This window comes from Carcharhinus amblyrhynchos, chromosome 12 (genome assembly GCF_965287045.1).
Source record: "Carcharhinus amblyrhynchos chromosome 12, sCarAmb.v2.hapA, whole genome shotgun sequence".
NCBI lineage: Eukaryota > Metazoa > Chordata > Chondrichthyes > Carcharhiniformes > Carcharhinidae > Carcharhinus > Carcharhinus amblyrhynchos.
Window position 1 is genome coordinate 83,942,850 of NC_137335.1, and position 22,235 is coordinate 83,965,084.

At 46.3% G+C, this 22,235-nt stretch overlaps 2 protein-coding genes across 3 annotated transcripts in view; one reads left to right on the forward strand and one right to left on the reverse strand.

Annotated features, from left to right (window-relative positions):
- adat2 (adenosine deaminase tRNA specific 2) overlaps nt 1-15,034 on the reverse strand; it is a 36,028-nt gene extending 20,994 nt beyond the window's left edge. Inside the window, exons 1-2 of one of the 2 annotated variants that reach the window (XM_080200854.1) lie at nt 14,832-15,032; nt 1,638-1,742 (exon numbers count right to left, since the gene is read on the reverse strand). In XM_080200854.1, coding sequence (XP_080056980.1) covers nt 1,638-1,742; nt 14,832-15,002 — 276 coding nt within the window. In that variant the 5' untranslated portion in view covers nt 15,003-15,032. Of the gene's footprint in view, nt 1-1,637; nt 1,743-14,831 lie in introns of both variants that reach the window. The other variant, XM_080200855.1, reaches the window with a different exon arrangement.
- Nucleotides 15,035-15,279: 245 nt separating this feature from the next.
- pex3 (peroxisomal biogenesis factor 3) overlaps nt 15,280-22,235 on the forward strand; it is a 33,854-nt gene continuing 26,898 nt past the window's right edge. Inside the window, exons 1-2 of the mRNA XM_080200856.1 lie at nt 15,280-15,679; nt 20,527-20,658. Coding sequence (XP_080056982.1) covers nt 15,607-15,679; nt 20,527-20,658 — 205 coding nt within the window. The 5' untranslated portion in view covers nt 15,280-15,606. The remainder of the gene's footprint in view (nt 15,680-20,526; nt 20,659-22,235) is intronic.

The following is a 22,235-nucleotide window of genomic DNA, read 5'->3' on the forward strand; positions in this document are numbered from 1 at the left end:
GTTTTTGTGGAACCTTGTCAAATGCCTCACTAATGTCCATATAAACTACATCCACAGCCCTTCCCTCATCAATTTTCTTTGTCACTTCTTCAAAAAACTCAATCACGTTGGTGAGACATGACTTTCCCCATTCAAAACCATGCTGCATGTCACTAATTTATTCATTTTCCTCCAAATGTGCATATATCTGTCCTTCTGTATCGTCTCCAAAAGCTTCCTTACCATCGATGTCAGGCTCACTGGCCTATAATGTGCTGGATTATCCCTGCTTCCTTTCTTAAACAAGGGAACAACGTAGGCAAGGTAGTCCTCTGGAATCTTGTCTGTGGTCAAAGGGGATGTGAAGATATGAAGATATCTGTTAAGGCCCAAGCTTTTTCTCCCCTTGCCTCCTGCAGTAACCTGGGATAGATCCCATCTGTCCCATGAACTTGTCTAGGCTGAAATGAGGAGGAATTTCTTCACTCAGAAGGTTGAGTCTTTGGAATTCCTTGCCACAGAGAGCTGTGGGGGCAGAGCCCTTGTGTATATTTAAGTCTTAGAAAGATAGATTTTTGATCAGTTAGGGAATCAAGGGTTACGGGGAAAGGGCAGCAAAGCGGAAGCAAGGAATATCAGATCAGCCATGTTCTTAATGAATAGCAAAGTAGGGTCAAGGGGTTGAACGGTCTACCCCTGTTCCTATTTCTTATGATTTCCTACTCAACTCCGAGTAGAGTTTCAAATCCCAGGGAAAAGGATTGATTATTCAGGACATAACACGTGGCTGCTCAAGCAGGGAGATGAAGCTGGAAATTTGATGGAACTGATAAAAGGAGAAGACTTGATTTGATTTATTGTCACGTGTTGACATACAGTGAAAAGTATTGTTTCTTGCGTGCTATACAGACAAAGCATACCATTCATAAAGGAAAAGAAAGGGTGCAGAATGTAGTGTTATAGTCATAGTTGGGTGTAGAGAAAGATCAACTTAATGTGAAGTAGGTCCATTCAAATGTCTGACAGCAGCAGGGGAGAAAGTGTTCCTGAGTCAATTGGTATGCGACTTCAGACTTTTGTATCTTTTTCCCGAAGGAAGGAGGTGGAAGAGAGAATGTCCGGGGTGCGTGGGGTCCTTGATTATGCTAGCTGCTTCTCTGAGGCAGCGGGAAGTGCTGCCTCAGTGTCAATGCATGGGGAGCTGGTTTGCCAAGATGCCAAGGATAGGCCACAAAGGATAGGCATGGAAAAACAAGGATTGATAAAACAACTTCCACCTTAATTTTGTTCCTTTGGAGCAATTCACAACCCCAAACACATGAATTTGTCTTTCATCATACAATCTCTGGATTTGGGAAACCTGAGCTTGGCATTTGCTGTCCACAATTTCTCACATGATCTCTACAAGTCTTGGTGATGGGATAATATGTTGGCCTGATCTCGTCACCTTGATTTTTCAATGAATAAAATGTCCTGGAATGTGGGGCAATTTGGAAGGTGCACATTATTGGCAAAATCAAACCAGTCACCCATCATCGACCCATCGATTTTGACAGCAAGGAGAGCCATGAGTGACATACAACTTCATACACCTCCAAAGTTACATTACTGACCCCCTCCGTCTGTTCTGCCACATTTTCCCACAGATGTTAACTTACGTTCTTGGTTTCATTCACTTCGTTCCTCCCCTGTCCCAAAATCTCATTCTGGTAAACCATCAGGCACCCAACAGGCACCTCGCCGTTCTCCAGAGCTTCTTTCGCCTGAAAATCAAACAGAAAATTAACCGAACCTCAGCAACACCCTCACGTTCAATATTCCCAACACAGCCACAAGGGAAAGAAAAAGGCAGAAGCAAAGCAGTCTGCAATACTGCCATCTCTTAACTCAATAAAGAACGTATTATTAGGAATTTACTGCAGTAAAGGCAGTTCTGACTATTCTAATTTCAGAAAGGGCTAAACGCTCTCACATACTTGAATAAGAAAGCCTAAAATCTGGTAGGGGCACAAAATGAAATCAAACATTGTACAATTTCTCAACACATTTTACACAATATGCTTTTAAAATTGTCTCAGAATATGATCAGGTAAATAACTTATTCCAGAGACTACAACACAAATCTATGAGTAAACTCCATTTCCAAAATGTTAGCCTACATCGATGTTATCCTATATATCGATGGGGCGAAGGGCCTTCTCTGCACTGTATGACTCTGACATTGTAAAAAGTCTGACAACACCAGGTTTTAGTCCAACCTATTTATTTGATAATATACTCGCTAGCTTTCGGGTTAGCCCCTTCGTCAGGTGAATGGAGAGAACTCTCCATTCACCTGACGAAGGGGCTAACCCGAAAGCTAGCGAGTATATTATCAAATAAATAGGTTGGACTAAAACCTGGTGTTGTCAGACTTTTTACTGTGTTTACGCCAGTCCAACGCCGGCATACCCACATCATGACTCTGACATTGACAGACCTGCTGTGTATTTTTGAGAGCTTTTATTTCAAATACCAATACCACCCTCTGGTGATAAACAATGGTATTGATACTCAGTGCTTTTCCCACTTTTCTAAAAGCATACATTTCCCCTATCCACCCATGGAGTTTGTTTCAATAGGTTTCTTCCGAGATAGGTGAATATTGCTGGAGTTGGTTGAAGAAGGTAGATAGCCCCCTAGTATCTCGCCCAAGACAACATTCAGGTGCGTGCTAAGGTAAAGATTGGTAGTTGTTCGGCTTAGTGAAATTCACATCCACAGATCCGTAACCTTCCTTTTGAGTTTGATGCCTAGAGGCAGACTGCAGCACCAGCACGAGGTGAGACCAGTTAACTGGTCCAGATGAATCTGGTGAGCTTTGTGTTCAGTGAGTCTCAGTTCCAATAAGGGCAGTACAATTTCTTCAGGGGGTGGGTGAAGGGACACATCCAATTCAGATTGTGAAGTTGCTCTTTCTGTTGAATCCACCATTCTAAGTGCAGCTTGATGGGTATCGATGAAGACACCTGCAAAGCCCGATGGCTATAAAAGAATTGCGATCTGCAGCAAAAAAATAAGCCAGAGTGAGAGTGGGAGCTGATTGGAATGGACCCTCATGTGAGACACAGCTGTTGCTATGGCTGGAGTGTACACACTTGTGCTCCTGAGAGAGACACGACTTCCTGAGTATTTATGACCAAAAAGACACTGATTGATCAATGCCTGTCCAATGAATGGCTGGAAGCATACAGATCTTGCTGGCATTGATCATAAGAAGGGGAGACAAAGGAACATCAAAACCAACAGCCTGCCGGAACAATTGTCATAAAGGTGCAGTGCCCTGGAGCTGGGACTCAGAGTGGACAGCAGAAACCACCAAAAGGGGGACTGATCACTTTGCCCCTTAAGGGGTGTTATTTAGATCCAAGCCACGATTTTTGGTATTTTTTGTAGGACAGAGTTTGGGTACTTTGTGTGTAACAAAATAAGTTTATACTTTCTCTGTAACAAAGTTTTGAGAAGGTGTAATAGAGCTTTTGTTACCCTTTTAGTGGAGTCTTTGATACTTTTATAGTAACCTGCTAAGATACAATGAATTTGATTTGATTTATTATTGTCACATGTATTTACAGTGAAAAGTATTGTTTCTTGCACGCTAGACAGACAAAACATACCTTTCATACAGAAGGAAACGAGAGAGTGCAGAATGTAGTATTACAGTCATAGCTAGGGTGTAGAGAAAGATCAATTTAATACAAGCTAAGTCCGTTCAAAAGCCTGTCAGCAGCAGGGAAGAAGCTGTTCTTGAGTTGGTTAGTATGAGACCCCAGAATTTTGTACTTTTTTTCCCGAAGGAAGAAGGTGGAAGAAAGAATGTCCAGGGTGCGTGAGGTCCTTAATTATGCTGGCTGTTTTGCCAAGGCAGGGGGTAGCGTAGATAAAGTCAATGGATGGGAGGCTGGTTTGTGTGATGGACTGGGCTATATTCACGACTTTTTGTAGTTCCTTGCAATCTTGGGCAAAGCAGGAGCCATACTGTGCTGTGATACAACCAGAAAGAATGCTTTCTATGGTGCATCTATAAATTTGGAGAGAGTCATAATGGACATGCCAAATTTCCTTCGTCTTCTGAGAAAGAAGAGGCATTGGTGGGCTTACTTAACTATAGCATCGGCAAGGGGGGGACCAGGACAGGTTGTTGGTGATCTAGGCACCTAAAAGCTTGAAGCTTTCGACCCTTTCTACTTTGTCTCCATTGATGTAGACAGGGGCAAGTTCTCCTATACGCTTCCTGAAGTCAATGTCAATCTCCTTTGTTTTGTTGACATTGAGGGAGAAATTACTGTTGCTGCACCAATTCACCAGATCTTCTCTCTCATTCCTGTACTCTGTTAAATTGTTGTATGATAATTTGAGTTTGAGTGTATTGCCCAGGACATTAGTTGACCCCACGTCTGAAATACAACACAAGTTTCAACATAATTGTTATAGAGATGCTAATATTTAATACATTACAATTCTAACTGCACAATGCCTCGGTAACTGTCCATTTTTCTTTTCAAACGAGACACCCGTGACTCTTGATTTAAAACCCCTTAAGCTTAATATTTGTACAAAACATTGTGATGGTAAAAATGCTTCATGTGTAAAACAAACTAAGAGTTTGTTCACGAATTCACAAGATACAGGAGCAGAATTAAGCCATTTGGCCCATCGCGTCTGCTCTGCCATTCAATCATGGCTGATATGCTCCTCATCCCCATTTCATTCTTTTATTTCAGAGTGAAGCGCTGAGGTTTTCAAAGAATAAAACTTGGACAATGCCCAACTAAAATAATTTAAACAGCTATATCCAAGGCATCCTGCCTAAAACAATTGATTATTCAAAAATAATTCAAGAAGGGTCAACATTCAGCAAAGACCAAGATAATATGATTGAGAAGATTGGCTCTCAGCATCTATAGTTCATGTCCTAAAACTCCCACAACAGGGAGTTCTTACAGTCAGGCTGTCTGCTCTGCAATGATACTCTCGTGCCACCTTGACTTCTGGCCTCTTAAATGTTGTTAAAAATTTAACAGGCAAAATAGATGCATCATGACAAGATAGGGGAAGGATGTGAGGGAGAACTTTCTTATCCAGCAAATGGTAATGAACTGCAACTCTCTGCCTGTGAGTTTGAAAGAAACATTTAACATACAAATTAGGAGCAGGAGTAAGCCACTCGGCCCCTTGAGCCTGCTCTACCGTTTAATAAGGTCTGATTGTGGCCTTAACTCCACTTTACCTCCTATCGCCTGTACGCTTTGACGTCCTTGTCAATCAAGAAACTATCTAATTCAGCTTTAAAGATCATCAGTGACCCTGTCTCCACTGCTCTCACAGCCCTCCAAGATAAAAGTGAATGAACACTCAAGGGAAATAAACTTGCAGATCGGTGGGGATGGAGTGGTATAAGGCAACTGACTGGAGCACTCTATATAGAGCTGGCATTAACTCAACTGTTTGTGCTGTAATGACATTTTCTAAATCAAAAATGTCTCTTGTTTGTGCCTGTTTCAGCCCCAGTACTAGATTCCTCTGCAATGGTCATTTCAATCATAAACTTAGGAGCAGCTGTCTAAGTCAGACTCTGCGTTTCATTGTAACCCTGTAGGGATGCTGCATTGGTGTTGCTGCAATAGATCCAGCATAATGCACTGCCGCTTTATCTGTCACAGCATATCCAAACCCAAAGACAGCGATAATCTTGCTGGAAGGACAAAGACACATGGGAGGGGAGAATGACAGGAATGATCCCTAGGGAAATAAAAAGACAAAGAGGTCAAAAGATAACATGGAACAAAATGGTCTGTCTGGCCAATCACATATCATGCCATGAGACGATTTTGGAATCTGATCTCCACTTAGACCTCAGGACATGTAACTGAATTGCTGATGCTGCCCAATTCTACAATAAGTGCTGTCAACTTTGTTGTCTGTCCCTCTCAACAGGTTATGCCCCAGATATGTATTTTCTCTTTACAGAAAATATTTTGGGCTTATTGAATTGATTTATTATTGTCACATGTATTGGCATGCAATGAAAAGTATTCCTTCTTGGGAGCTGTTACAGACAAGACACGCTGCTCATAGAGTACATCGGGAAGACGGAAAGGAGAAGGTGTAGAATATAGTGCTGCAATTACAGATAGGGTGAAGAGAAAGGTCCTTTCAAAAGTCTGACCTACCAGCTGACTCAAGAAGCTGTTCTTGAGTTAACTGGTACGTGTTCTCAGATTTTTGTATCTTTTTCCCAATGGAAGGAGTGGAACAGAGTATGTCTCGGGTGTGAAGCATCTTGATTACACTGGTTACTTTCCGAGGCAGCAGCAAGTGTAGACGGAGTCAATGGATGAGAGGCTGGTTTGCGTACGGACTGGGCTTCCTTCACGGTTCTTTGTAGTCTTCTTGCAGTCTTGGTCAGAACGGGAGCCATATCAAGCTGTGATACAACCAGAAAGGATGCTTTCTATTTTTTTCATTCTTTCATAGGACATGGCATTGTTGGCTGGCTGGTCAGCATTCATTGCCCAGCCCTTGTTGCCTGAGGCAGTTGAGAGTCAACCACATTGCTGTGGTCCTGGAGTCACACATTGCCAGACCAGGTAAGGATGGCAGATTTCCTTCCCTGAAAGACATTAGTGAATCAGATAGTCATCAGTCGGTTCCTAATTCCATACATTTTTTATTGCATTCAAATTCCACCATCTGCCGAACCCAGGTCCCCAGAACATTAGCTGAGTTTCTGGACTAATAGTCTAGCGATAATACCACCAGGGCATTGCTTCCCTCAATGACTACAAAACAGATTGCGTTTTCCCAGGTGTAGAAAGAAAAGGCAGACATTGATGGCTAGGGATGCTAAAGAATCCCAGTTGGGTTGGTCAACTTTAATCAGGCCCACTATGGTGAGAACAATTCCATTCCTGTAGACACAGAAGAGATGATACTGCCAGAGAGGGGTTCACCACTTTGATTGTCAATCCTATCAGTAAATCCCTGTAAGAAGTCTCACGATACCAGGTTAAAATCCAACAGGTTTATTTGGCAGCACAAGTTTTCAGAGTGTCACTCCTTCTTCAGGTGAGTGAGGAGCTGTGTTCACAAACAGGACATATACAGACACAAACTCAATTTACTAGATAAAGGTTGGAATGCGAGTCTTTACAGGTAATCAAGCCTTAAAGCTACAGACGACATGAGTGGAGAGGGCCAAGCACAGATTAAAGAGATGTGTATTGTCTCCAGCCAGGACAGTTAGTGAGATTTTGCAAGCCCAGGTAAGTCGTGGGGGTTACAGAGAGTGTGACATGAACCCAAGATCCTGGTAGAGACCGTCCTCAAACGTGCAGAACTTGGCTATCAATTTCTGCTCAGCAATTCTGCGTTGTCACGAAGGCTGCCTTGGAGAACGCTTACCCAAAGATCAGAGGCTGAATGCCTGTGACTGCTGAAGTGTTCCCAGACAGGATGAGAACACTCCTGTCTGGTGATTGTCAAGCGGTGTTCATTCATCCGTTGTTGTAGCGTCTCATGGTTTCCCCAGTGTACTATGCCTCAGGACATCCTGGACAGGAAGGTTGTCTCTTATCTGTTTCCTTTGAGAACTGACGAGCAGGCGGCAATCGTGCTCTTGAACAAAATGCTATGTGATGGAGCTTTGGGTCATGGTGACCACCTCTGGAGGATATAAATGAGACACACTTTGGTCATGACAGCAAGGAGTGTCTATAATAATATTCCACTCAGCAAAAGAGTAAAATTCCATTGGCATTTCCAATCTTCCTATCCGGATGATCCAATGTTCCTACCTGACCCTGTAACCAACAATAGGAACACAGTGAAAATGACCAACGCCCACAGGATACATCAAGGGGAGATTCCCAGCAGCTGTGCAGAGCGATGCACAAGAGATCCTGCAAAGATACAGGACAAATTACAACAGCTGGACACAGGAAAATCAGTGAAATTACAGGACAATCCATATAAAATGGGATGGTTGGTCACCCTGCTTAGTGTTGACAATATCGATGGTCAGGTTCAAGGAACATTAACCTGTTCAGCAGTTTGCCTTGGTACAGTGGTTAGCACTGCTGCCTGACAGCGCCAGGGATGTGGGTCCGATTCCTGACTTGGATCACTGCCTCTGTGGAGTCTGCATGTTCTCCCCATATCTGCGTGGGTTTCCTTCGGGTGCCTCCCACAGTTTGCAAGACATGCTAGTTAGGTGCATTGGCCATGCTAAATTCTTCCTCAGTGTACCTGAACAGGCACTAGAGTGTGGTGACTCTGCAATTTTCACAGTAACTTCACTGCAGTGTTAATGTAAGCCTACTTGTGACACTAATAAATAAACTTAAACTTGCAACATTAAACTCGTTCCTTCACGTTGCCTGATCTGTGTGCTTCCAGCAGTGCTTTCATTTGAAATTTCAGCTTTTATAATTCCCCCATTTCTCGAATGGAGGATATAGCAGGCTGATTTCAATGTGCATAATGTGCATTCAGTGTGTCAGTCAGAGCTTCATGATTCAAACCTTGCCTTTATTTATGAAGTATTGAACAACGGCAGGATTGTGAAGGCAGGAGAGAGCATTTTGCTGTGCGTTGTAGTTGGTCAGCCTTCCTGCATCACTGCATGATTGGATGATATGGGTGCTCTTGCAAGAGCCATTTCGGTTGTCTTGGTTGCTTGTCAGGCCTCCACCTCGCTGAATTTGGGAATCCGCACAGCGGGTGCCATGGTGTTAACCTCCGAGAGTTCGACACAAAACACAATGTGCAGAAACAGACAAGAAAAGTCGACAGATCTGGCTGCTCTTCCTTGATGTGGGTATGCCGGCGTTGGACTGGTGTAAACACAGTAAAAAGTCTGACAACACCAGGTTTTAGTCCAACCTATTTATTTGATAATATACTCGCAAGCTTTCGGGTTAGCCCCTTCGTCAGGTGAATGGAGAGTTCTGGCCTCAGACAGAGCATATAAAGCACAGACAGTTTAGAGATTACTGATTAGAATGCGAATCCTTACACCTAACCTGCTGTTCAAGACCTGAAGTGGCTGATAATGTGAGTGGAAGGAGCACTGATCACAGGTTAAAGAGATGTGTATTGTCTCCAGACAGTACAGTAAGTGAGGTTTTGCAAACCCAGGCAAGTCACGGGGGTTACAGATAGTGCGACATGAACCCAAGATCCCTGTTGAGACCGTCCTCATGTGTGCGGAACTTGGCTATCAGTCTCTGTTCAGCGACTCTGCGCTGTCGTGTGTCGTGAAGGCCGCCTTGGAGAATGCTTACCCGAAGGTCAGGGGCTGAATGCCCGTGACCACTGAAGTGTTCGCCAACAGGAAGGGAACAGTCTTGCCTGGTGACTGTCGAGCGATGTTCATTCATCCGTTGTCGTAGCGTCTGCATGGTCTCCCCAATGTACCATGCTTCGGGACATCCTTTCTTGCAACGTATCAGGTAGACAATGTTGGCCGAGTTGCAAGAGTATTTACCATGTACCTGGTGGACGGTATTCTCACGTGTGATGATGGTATCCATGTCGATGATCCGGCATGTCTTGCAGAGGTTGCTGTGGCAGGGTTGTGTGGTATTGTGGTCACTGTTCTCCTGAAGGCTGGGTAGTTTGCTGCGAACAATGGTCTGTTTGAGGTTGTGTGGTTGTCTGAAAGCAAGAAGTGGGGGTGTGGGGATAGCCCTGGCGAGATGTTCGTCTTCATCAATGATATGTTGAAGACTCCGGCAGGGGGAGCCCTGACTCCACCTCGAGTCCAAAGAATGGGCAGTGGACACACAAAATCCTCTCCCCCAAAGGTAATGCAATCAACGCACTATTGTTGGAAACGTTAATCCAGGAGCTGTCAAAGCAGAAACCCCTCACCTCACAGCATTTTTACCTTGAAATGATACTGCCTACTGTATTCATTTTCCCCGTATTTGTTGAAAGCACTTATTCAGTCAAGACTTGAAAATACGTAAAAGACGTCCACTCAAATTGTTTGACTACTTGGTTCAAGAGTACTGACATTTTGATTTAATTACATGGGCCAGGATTCATACGCTCACTTTAACTCTGTAACTTGACCTGTAAATTGAATCTGGATATTGTTTCCTGCTGCCATCCAATATAAACTCAATTTAGTTATGTTTTCACAATTTCGCTTGTATGAGTCTTACAATTCATGCCACAGCTGATCCCAATAAAAGACTGACTGCAAAGTTAAATCGTGCAGTAAATGTTCTTTTATTGTGACCTTTTGGATTTGGTTAAATCTATTACACATTTGATTGTCATAATTTGCAGATGAAACCAGTATGTAGAGCTTTCTCAATTCCTTGTACGTTCTAAACATCTGAAAGAGATTTTTTCTGAATAAGATCGTTGGAGTGCGGTGACTTGGGGGTCTTCATAGTGGCTTCATTGCAGTGTTAATGTAAGCCTATTTGTGACAACAAAGAAATAAACCTGTATAAAAGAGTTGTATGAGAATACAATAGACCATCAACTGACAGTGTTTCTTGAAGCTGGAAATCTCCCATTCACTTAGCCAGGGGAACAAACACGAGATCTTCGCTATCCAAACTCAGGTATCAGAAAAAGCGAGCAGTCAGGTCAAGATAGGTGCTTGTTGCCTGCATGTAAGTGATGAGGTTGCTTGTTATTTCTTCCCTTGGGTATTCAGGAAAGTGAGCCATTCCATACCATGTTTAGCAGCACAATATCCAGCTCAGGTACAGGTTGGCTTCTTCAACAACAGGGAACATAGAACAAGAAAGCAGATACTACCTGAATGGCTGCATATTGCGAGAGGGGAGTGTGCAGCGTGACCTGGGTGTCCTTGTGCACCAGTCACTGATGGGCGGCACAGTGATTAGCACTGCTGCCTCATAGCACCAGGGTCCCAAATTCAATTCCAGCCTTGGGTCACTGCCTGTGTGGAGTCTGCACATTCTCCCCATGTCTGCATGGGTTTCCTCCAGGTGCTCCAGTTTCCTCCCATATTTCTTCCAAAGATGTGCAGGTTAGGTTTATTGGCCATGATAAATCGACCATAATGTCAGGGGGATTAGCAGGATAAATGCATGGGGTTGTGGGAATAGGGCCTGGGTGGGATTGGGGTTGGTGCAAGCTTGATAGGCCAAATGACCTCCTTCTGTATTGTGGGGCTTCTATGATTCAATAAGCATGTAGGTGCAGCAGACAGTAAAGAGGGCAAATGGCATGTTGGCCTTTATTACGAGAGGTTTTGAGAGCAGGGATGTGTTACAACTATACAGGACCTTAGTGAGGCCACACCTAGAGTACTGTTGCAGCTTTGGTCTCTTTTTCTGAGGAAGGATGTTCTTGCTCTTGGGGGAGTGCAGCGAAGGTTTATCGGGCTGATTGCGGGTATGGTGGGACTGATGCATGGGGAGAGATTGACTAGGTTAGGATTGTTTTCCCTGGAATTCAGATGAATGACAGGAGATCTCAGAGAATCTTATAAAATTCGAACAGGTCTAGATAGGATAGATGCAGGGAGGATGTTCCCGATGGTGGAGAAGTCCAGAACCACGGGTCGCAGTAATAGGAGGCAGAGAGTGGGGGTCAACGGGTGCTATTCGGATTGGCGGATGGTGACTAGTGGAGTGCCCCAGGGGTCGGTGCAGGGGCATCAGCTTTTTACCATTTATATAGATGATCTGGAGGAGGGAACCGAGTGTAGGGTGTCGAAATTTGCTGATGACACCAAGATTGGGGGAATGGCAAATTGTGCGGAGGGTGGGGAGAGTCTACAGAAGGATCTAGATAGGCTGGGCGAATGGGCCAGGAAATGGCAAATGGAATTTAATGTTGGCAAGTGTGAGGTGGTCCACTTTGGTAGGAATAATGGTAGGAAGGATTATTACTTACGGGGCAAAAAACTGCAGCAGGCGACGGTGCAGAGGGACCTCGGGGTCCTTGTGCATGAGTCGCAAAAACCCAGCTTGCAGGTGCAGCAGGTGGTCAGGAAGGCGAATGGGATGCTGGCCTTCATAGCGAGGGGGATTGAATATAAAAGTAGGGAGGTCTTGCTGCGGCTGTATAGGGCATTGGTGAGGCCGCAGCTGGAGTACTGTGTGCAGTTTTGGGCGCCGCACCTGCGCAAAGATATTTTGGCCTTGGAGGGAGTGCAGAGGAGGTTTACTAGGCTGATACTGGAGTTGAGGGGGTTGAGCTATGAGGAGAGGCTGAATAAACTAGGCTTGTACTCGTTAGAGTTTAGAAGAATGAGGGGAGATCTCATTGAGACGTATAAGATGATGAATGGGATGGATAGGATAGAGGTGGAGAGACTCTTCCCGCTCAAAAAAGACAGTAGGACTAGGGGGCACAGCCTCAAGATAAAGGGGGGGCGGTTTAGAACGGAGTTGAGGAGGAACTTCTTCACTCAAAGGGTGGTGAATCTCTGGAATTCTCTGCCCGTTGAAGTGGTGGAGGCTACCTCGCTAAATATTTTTAAGACGCGGGTTGATGGGTTTTTGATAAGCGAGGGGATTAAGGGTTATGGGGAGAGGGCGGGAAAGTGGAACTGAGCCACGACAGATCAGCCATGATCTTATTGAATGGCGGGGCAGGCTCGAAGGGCTAGATGGCCTACTCCTGCTCCTATTTCTTATGTTCTTATGAGACCATTTAGGACGGAGGTGAGGAGACATTTCTTCACCTAAAGAGTGGTGAGACTGTGGAATTCATAACTACAGGAAGTAGTTGATGCCAAAACATTGAATGTATTCAAGAGGCGGCTGGATATAGACTTGGGACAAATGGAATCCAAGGATATGGGGAAAAAGCAGGATTAGGCTATTGAGTTGGATGATCAGCCATTATCTTAATGAATGGCGGAGCAGACTCGAAGGGCCAAATGGCCTCCTCCTATCTTCTATGTTTCTATACGCTAGGTGGTATTGGCATGCACGTTATCAGCTTCCTGCTATTCTTCATCGATCATAAGGATATTCTGGACAATCCGTGCTGATGAAGTACGAGAACAAAGCAGGCCACACTTCAAAAATACAATTTGCAGTCTCCTCTAATGACAACCAGTGTCGAATTACAGATTTGATCCGCTGAACCCACTCCCGATCAACAAATTCGACAAACTCTTTAAAATGTTTGCTTCTCACTACCTACGCAGAGGATTAACCGGCATCTCGGTCCGCATCTAACTCACACAGACTTTTCCTGATCGCATCGTTGAGCCAAGCAATGAAAAACTTTGAGTAACGTGTGTGTAGAATGATGAATCTCATTTTATCAGCTGAAAAAGCTGCCAGTCTGACAATGTGATGACTTGTCCATCCACTCGGTACCCTCGAGCAAGAGAGGAATCAGAATAAGCTAAGCTTGTGGTCACAAGGACCAGTCCATTAGGTGATGCATCATATGGCACCGGCGTCACTTCCCTAAGTGATATCTTTTCTTGCCTCCAAAGAAACATTTGTCTTGCATTGTTGTCCCACAGTGCATTGGTCAGTCCATCGTTCCTTATTGCAAATCTTCTGGAACAGATAGAACAAGGGCAATTTGGTGGCACAGAAGTTAGCACTGCTGCCTCACAGCGCCAGGGACCGGGGTTCAATTCTTGGTTGGGTCACTGTCTGTGCGGAGTCTGCACGTTCTCCCTGTGTCTGCTTGCGTTTCCTCTGGGTGTTCCAGTTTCATCCCACAGTCCGAAAGATGTGCTGGTTAGATGCATTGGCCAGGCTAAATTCTCCCTCAGCGTACCCGAACAGGTGCCAGACTGTGACGACTAGGGGATCTTCATTGTAACTTCATTACAGTGTTAATGTAAACCTACTTGTGACACTAATAGACAAATTTAAAACTGAAAACAACTCGCCCTAGCCACATACCTATGCCCCTGTCTACATCAATGGAGACCAATAATAATGGACAGCTTCACATTTTTAGGTCTTCAGATCACTAACAAACTATCCTCCTCATCCCTACATTATTAAGAAGGTTCTACTTTCTCAGGAGATTGCATATACCCCTCCTCCTCTCCCAACCCCATCCCACCCCATCTTTCCTCACCCCTCCCCTCTTCACCCCGTCCCTCCATCCCTTCCTCCCATCCCTCCTCCCCCTCCCTCCTTTCCCTTCCTCCTCTGTTCCTTCTTCCCACCTCCCTCCCTGCATTCCCCCTCCCCCTGCATTCCCCCTCCCCCTCTCCATCCATTTCCCCTCCCCCTCCCCTCCCCCTCCCCATCCATTTCCCCTCCCCCTCCCCTCCCCCTCTCCATCCATTCCCCCTCCCCTCCCCCTCTCCATCCATTCCCCCTCCCCTCCCCCTCTCCATCCATTCCCCCTCCCCTCCCCCTCTCCATCCATTCCCCCTCCCCCTCTCCATCCATTCCCCCTCCCCTCTCCATCCCCCTCCCCTCTCCATCCCCCTCCCCTCCCCCTCTCCATCCATTCCCCCTCCCCCCCATCCATTCCCCCTCCCCTCCCCCTCTCCATCCATTCCCCCTCCCCTCTCCATCCCCCTCCCCTCTCCATCCCCCTCCCCTCCCCCTCTCCATCCATTCCCCCTCCCCCCCATCCATTCCCCCTCCCCTCCCCCTCTCCATCCATTCCCCCTCCCCCCCATCCATTCCCCCTCCCCCTCATCCATTCCCCCTCCCCCTCCCCCTCTCCATCCATTCCCCCTCCCCCTCCCCCTCTCCATCCATTCCCCCTCCCCCCCATCCATTCCCCCTCCCCCCCCATCCATTCCCCCTCCCCCTCCCCCTCTCCATCCATTCCCCCTCCCCCTCCATTCCCCCTCCCCCTCCACTCCCCACTCCTCCCTCCCTCACCGTGCTCAGTGCTCTCTCCATCCACTGCTCTTGTTCCAGTCGCTCTGGCGGCCGGAATCCTCTCCCCACGGCCGGCTCCATTCGGCTCGCTGCTCCCGGTGAAGGCAGAGCGGCCCCGGGGGCGGGCGGCGAGTCCCCGCCGGCAGAGTGAGAGCCTCCACCCGGACACATCTCCGGGACGGACCTTCCTGTTCAGAGAGCGCTGGGGGTCCGGGGTAGGGGGGGAGGTGCGGATCACAGGGCAGCGACCTTCCCCGTGAGGAAAATGTCTCCACGCAGAGATCCTGCTGGAGCGGAGACTGAGTGAGAGGGAGAGGGGAGAGGGCGGGGGGGAGGGGACTGTCTCCCGGGGGGCCGGAACCTGCGGCGCCGGAGCCGGGTTGCTGGGGCCGGCGGACGGGAATCGGTGAGACACCGGCGGGGCGGGAGGAGGGAAAACCTGGAGCCGGATCCGTGCCGCTCAGGCGATCAGTCCGGATCGGGATCGGAAATCCCGGCTCGGATCGCCCGCCGCCGGCTCCGGAGACAGAGGAGAAGCCGCCGCTCCCGGGGCCGGGCCGGGGAACGGGGACTTTATCGGCGGTGATTACCCGATCCGGATCCCTGGGCAAAGCCCGGAGCGGAGCGGCTGCCGGAGTCGGGGCCTCGGCGCTGAGGCCTGGGTGATCGCGGCTCGCTGCTTCCCGGGCTCGGCTGGCCTCCCTCCCTCAGTCCCGGCCCAGGCCTCGGCCCTCAGGCTCCCACCCTCCCTGCACGGTGACAGGCGGCCGGAGACATGCTGCGGTCCCTCTGGAGCTTCATCAAGCGGCACAAGAGGAAATTCCTCTTCACTGGAGCCTTCCTGGGAGGTAAATTCATCATCAGTATCCCAAACTGTATCCAAACAACATCTCCCCCGACCCCCAACAACAATTTATGCTCAGATTTTAATCAGTGTCAAAATCCCTCCTGGTGACTTTCTGCCCTTGCTGTTGGCCTGGGCTTTCATTTAGATATCACCTTCCCCATCCTCAGGACATTCCCAAACTCCTCTACAGCCAGTGAGACACTTAGACGTAGATCCCTCCGGCACAGTAGGGGGCCATTCGGTCCATCGAGACTGAACCGACCACGATCCCACCCAGGCCCGCTCCCCATAACTCCATGCATTTACCCGAGCTAGTCCCCCTGACACTAAGGGGCAAATTAGCGTGGCCAATCCGCCTAACCCGCACATCTTTGGACCGCGGGAGGAAACCGGAGCACCCGGAGGAAACCCACGCAGACACGGGGAGAATGTGCAAACTCCACACAGACAGAAACCGAAGCCTGGAATGGAACCCGGGTCCCTGGCACTGTGAGAACATAAGAACATAAGAAATAGGAGCAGGAGTAGGCCATCTAGCCCTTCGAGCCTGCCCCGCCATTCAATAAGATCATGGCTGATCTGTCGTGGCTCAGTTCCACTTTCCCGCCCTCTCCCCATAACCCTTAATCCCCTCTCTTATCAAGAACCCATCAACCTGCTTCTTAAAAATATTTAGCGAGGCAGCCTCCACCACTTCAACGGGCAGAGAATTCCAGAGATTCACCACCCTTTGAGTGAAGAAGTTCCTCCTCAACTCCGTTCTAAACCGCCTCCCCTTTATCTTGAGGCTGTGCCCCCTAGTCCTACTGTCTTTTTTGAGCGGGAAGAGTCTTTCCACCTCTATCCTATCCATCCCATTCATCATCTTATACGTCTCAATGAGATCTCCCCTCATTCTTCTAAACTCTAACGAGTACAAGCCTAGTTTATTCAGCCTCTCCTCATAGCTCAACCCCCTCAACTCCGGTATCAGCCTAGTAAACCTCCTCTGCACTCCCTCCAGGGCCAAAATATCCTTGCGCCGGTGAGGCAGCAGTGCTAACCACCGTGCCATCCTAATTCGATTTTAAAGTCTCGTTATGTGGGAAACGTGGCAGCCTGTTTCTGCACAGTAAGCTCCCACGGCAATACAGTCATGGAATTTAGAATGAGGAGCAGAAGTAGGCAAATTGAGCCCTGTGAGCCTGCTCCGCCATTCAATCAGATCATGGCTGATCTCTCCCTACTCTCAAATCTACCTCCCCGCCTGTTTCACATATCCCTTTTTCCTGTTATTTATTAGAAATATGTATGTATCTCCTTGTAACCATTCGATAGTTCAGACTCTATGTCATTTCCCTTTTTTTGTGATGCTAATTGATGGATGAATCTCGGTCCAGGAGAACTTGCATAGAAACATTGAGAAATAGGAGCAAGAGGAGGCCATTCAGCCCATTGAGCTTGCCCCACCATTCTTTGATCTGATTTATTGTTGTCATATTTATTGGTATAAAGTGAAAAGTGTTATTTCTTGCACGCTATACAGACAAAGCATACCATACATAGAGAAGGAAAGGTGAAAGTGCAGAATGTAGTGTCACAGTCATACCTAGTATGTAGAGAAAGATCAACTTATGCAAGTAGGTCCATTCAAAAATCTGTTGCAGCAGGGAAGAAATTGTTCTTGAGTCGGTTGTTATGTGTCCTTAGACTTTTTTATCTTTTTCCCAACGGAAGAAGGTGGAAGAGAATATGTCTGGGGTGTGTGGGGTCTTTGATTATGCTGGCTGCTTTTCCGAGGCAGTGGGACATGTAGACCGTGTTAATGAGTGAGAAGCTGGTTTGAGTGATGGACTGGGCTTCATTCATAATCCTTTGTAGTTCCTTGTGGTCTTGGACAAAGCAGGAGACATACCCAAGCTGTGATATAACCAGAATGAATGCTTTCTATGGTGCATTGGTAAGAGTTGGTGAGAGTCATAGCGGACAGGGCAGATTTCCTTCGTCTTCAGAGAAAGTAGAGGCATTGGTGAACTTTCTTAACTGTAACTATGGAGGGACCAGGACAGGTTGTTGGTGATCTGGGCACCTTAAAACTTGAAGCTCTCGACCATTTCTACTTTGTCCCTATTAATATAGACAGAGGCATGTCCTCCATTACGCTTCCTGAAGTCAATGACCCATTATGGATCATGGCAGGTCGTTCAACTCAGTTGCCTGATTCTGCCTTTCTTGCTACCCAACCTTTTCACATCCATCTCAGTTTCACATCTCATTCTATCTACGACAGTATAGCATTCCCTCAGTACTCCATTGTCAGGTCAGATTGGATCTGAGCCAGCTATTGGAGTGAGATGTGAATCCACAGCCTCTGAACCCTGAGATGAGAACATTATCCCCCAGAGCTACAGTAGCACTCCGTAGAGTTATCGTAGAATTCCTACAGTGCAGAAGGGGGCCATTTGGCCCACTGAACCTACACCGACAACAATCCCACCCAGGCCTTATCCCCATAACCCCACATATTTACCTTATTACTGCCCTGACACTAAGGGACGATTTTAGCCTCACCAGTCAACCTGCATATTGTTGGAGTGTGGGAGAAAACCCACGCAGACACAGGGAGAATGTGCAAACTCCACATAGACAGTGACCCGAAGCTGGAATTGAACCCAGGTCCCTGGCACTGTAAGGCAGCAGTGCTAACCACTGTACCATCGTGCCAACCCAAAAGCTTCTATATTCATTAGATCTTACATCAAGTCCCATGTCTCAGATTGACACTATCTTACAACTTAGAAAACCACTTCCCCACTCCCAACATGCTTGCACTGGCTTTGAAAGAGATGTTTAGTCTTACCTTGAAAATTAGTCTCCCTGAGTGCATGTTTTGTTACCTTTTGGAAAGTACAATGGGATCTACTGACACCCATCCTCAAGCTGTGCATTCCGGATTTCTTTTGCAGATAAAGTCTCTGACTGATTCATTTGCCGGAGAGAATAGTTTCCCCCTACTTGCTCTATCAATGTGGAGGTGGTGGTGTAATGGTATTGTCACTGGGCTTGTGACCCAGAGACAAAAACAGAAAATGCTGGAAAATCTGTGAAGAGAGAATAGAGCTAATATTTCGAGTTTGGATGACCCTTCATCAGACCAGTAATCAAGACACCTTGGGTAATCCTCTGCTGAACCAGGTTTGAATTTGAATAAAGCAGATGATCAAATTTGAATGCATTAAAAATCTGACATCTAATGATGACCACGAAGCCATTTTTGTGAATGTCCTTTAAGGAAGGAGATCGGCCATCTTTACCTGGTCTGGTCTATATGTGACTCCAGACCCACAGCAATGTGGTTGACTCTTAAATGCCCTGTGAAAATGCGTGAGTTCAAAGTCAGCTTAGGGATGGGCAATAAATGTTGGCCCAGCCAGTGGTGCCCAGACCCATGAATAAAAAATATCTTCTCATTATTTTTTATTATTTCTCTTCTTAACCTTCATCCGTCTCAGAACAATCACATCCTCTCAAAAGCTGTCAAAGTGGACAATCGAGCATCACCAGAAATGAAGGTGTATGGTTAGGATTGTGTTATTCATATTTTCAAAAGACTCGCGGTGCCCAACTATCACAGAGGCATCGTGTATCTTGCCTTTTCCTGGCTGGTTCAGGATAAAACTGAGATCGTGGAAGAGAGACAGGCAGCCAGACCGACCCCTCCTGCCATGGGCCCTATCGTCACTGGAGCTCCAAATTGCTGATTTACCAGAACTGAGGGAGTGCTGCTTCATCAAAGGTGCCATCTATCTGATGAGGTGTAGATGCCTCCCGTATGTCTCTCTCTGGACATAAATAACCGACCAGCCAATACCTCTAAATATTCTGTCAGGTCAAGCAGTATTCGAAAGGTAGGTTGATATTTTGGAGCAAGCAAAAGAGAGATGAAAAAAACCTTTTTCACACAGCAAGTGGTTAGGGTCTGAAATGCGCTGCCTGATAGTGTGGTGGAGGTGGGTTAAATCAAGGCATTCAAAAGGCATTTAGACAAGTATGTGAAAATAAACAATGTGCAGGGGCAAAGGTAGGAGAATGGCATGAGGTGAAATGCTCATTCAGAGAGCCAGGGCAGATACCATGGGCCAAATGGCTTTCTTCTGCATTGTAACAATTGTGTGATTCTGAGATGCTCCATCGGAATGGATGCAGTCAGGCTAGAGAATTACCTGAACATGAAAGCGAAATACTGCGGAGTGGAACCTGAACCAAAAACAGAAAATGTTGGAAAATCTCAGCAGGTCTGACAACATCTGTGAGGAGAGAATAGAGCCAGTGGGCAGAATTTTCCCATCCTGCCCACCATGGGAATCGTAGCAGGCGGGGGCGGACCATGCAACAGACCTCAGGCGAGAACTTTCGGCCTTGGAGTGAGTGCATCCGGAAAATCCCGCCCAACGTTTCGAGTCTGGATGACCATTCATCAGAGAATTACCTTTGTTATCAGATTGTCAGAAGCAAAGGCGTGAAGAACACTAAGTGGTCAAGAGCAAAATTCCTCTTTTACCACAGAGTAGAAGAATTACTCTTTCCAGCAAAACCAGTTTGTATTCTTCTAATATTTTTAATACAATAAAATATTCCAAAGAACTTAAATCCACAATTGGCTCAGAATTTGTTTTGCTATGTGTTGCTGTCTTGTGTATTTCTAATGGTCCGTGGATCAAAACAGAACATTCCCGTGGTGCTTTACAGCCAATTAAATACATTTTAAAAAAGCAGTTGCTATTGTAATGTCGTTTTTAATGATGTGAAAACATGTTTTTTGGAATGAGGTGGTGTAACCAGATTTGCACTGATTTTGTTCACTCCTAGGTGTGTACCTGCTGGGGAAATATGCTCAAAAGAAGATCCGGGATCTACAGGAGCAAGAAGCAGCTGAGTACATTGCACAAGCACGACGGCAGTACCATTTTGAGAGTAACCAGCGGACCTGTAACATGACGGGTAAAAGCACCCAGAATTCTTCTCTCTACCTGAAGGGGAATGGGCTGACTGCGCTGTTGGGTAATCCAGAGCAACTGCTGCTGAAAATCATGCAGCCTCCTGGTGGGATAGCATTACAGGAGCACGTGTTCCAAACCACTAGAATTTAGCACCTAGGTGATCTGTGCGTGACCTATTTATTATTGGAGGCCCATGTATAGAAATAAAGCATTCTTCTATTGCAGGAACCTGATATCGACTTCAAGCACTCAAACATTAGGCAAAAGACAGGTTAGATGCAGAGAAAAGATCCTTCTATTTTATCATAATTGCCCCCAGTATACAGTGTACACATGCTTGCTCCAAGGGAAACTCCCGGTATTGTGAGCTTATGTATCCATTGGCACCATCTGCATTATTATTTTATAGTGCAGCTACCGGAATAATAGAAGGTCAATGTGATAAAATTTGTTTTTCTGGTCTGGTTATTCGTATATTCCCAAGGCGTAGGGACTGTCGAGTTGATAGGGGTTTTCCTGTCTAAAGCCAGACAGTTTAACAACACACTGTCCAGTTAGGTTTGTCCCAGCCAGTAGGGCTGTGGTTTGCAGAGTTCTCCAGAGCCATGTGTGAAGAATCTTGTTCAGTGACACAGCTGTATATGTATTAGTCAGATGATGCACTGTTTTATCAGGATAGATGATCATAATAGAAGGAGCAAGCCATTCAGCCCTTCAGACCTATTCTGCCATTCAATAAAATCATGGCTATCTCACTGTGATCTGAACTCCGCTTTTCTGCTTGTCCCCAAGAACTTTTGACTCACTAATCAATCAAAAATCCATCTAACCCACTCTTGGAAAATATTTAATGATCCAACCTGTTTGTTGAAGAGAATTTCAAAGACTAATGATTCTCAGGGAGAAGAAATTCTTCCTCATCTCTGTCTTAAATGGGGGACCCCTTATTTTGAAACTGTCCTTCCCCCCCCAGCCCCAGTTCCAGATTCCACTCCCATCCCAAAAAGAAACATCTCATTATCCACCCTGTCAGACCTCAATAAAATCTTCTGTGGTTCAATACGATTATCTCTTTTTCTTCTAAACTCCAATGAATATAGTTCCAACCTGCTCAACCAAAACAAACCCCTCATAATGCAGAAGTATTATAACATCCAATACAATATTAATTATCTGCCAAGGTGGATTTGTGCGCCTTCAATGCCAATAAGTTTGAAGTAGCCATGATGTGGAGATGGTGGCGTTGGACTGGGGTGGGCACAGTAAGAAGTTTCACAACACCAGGTTAAAATCCGGAATCACAAGCCTTCAGAGCGCTGCTGGAGTGGCATAGTGGTATTGTCACTGGACTAGTAATCTAGAGAACCCGAGCAATGCTCTGGGGACCCGGGTTCAAATCCCACCATGGCAGCTGGTGATATTTGAAATTCAATGAATAAATCTGGAATATAAAGCTAGCCTCAGGAGTAGTGACCATGACAACTGTCACTGATTGTTGTAAAAGTCCATCTGACTCACTACCCCAGTAAAGAAGAAAATCTGCCAAATTTACCTGGCATCCATGTGACTCCAGACCCA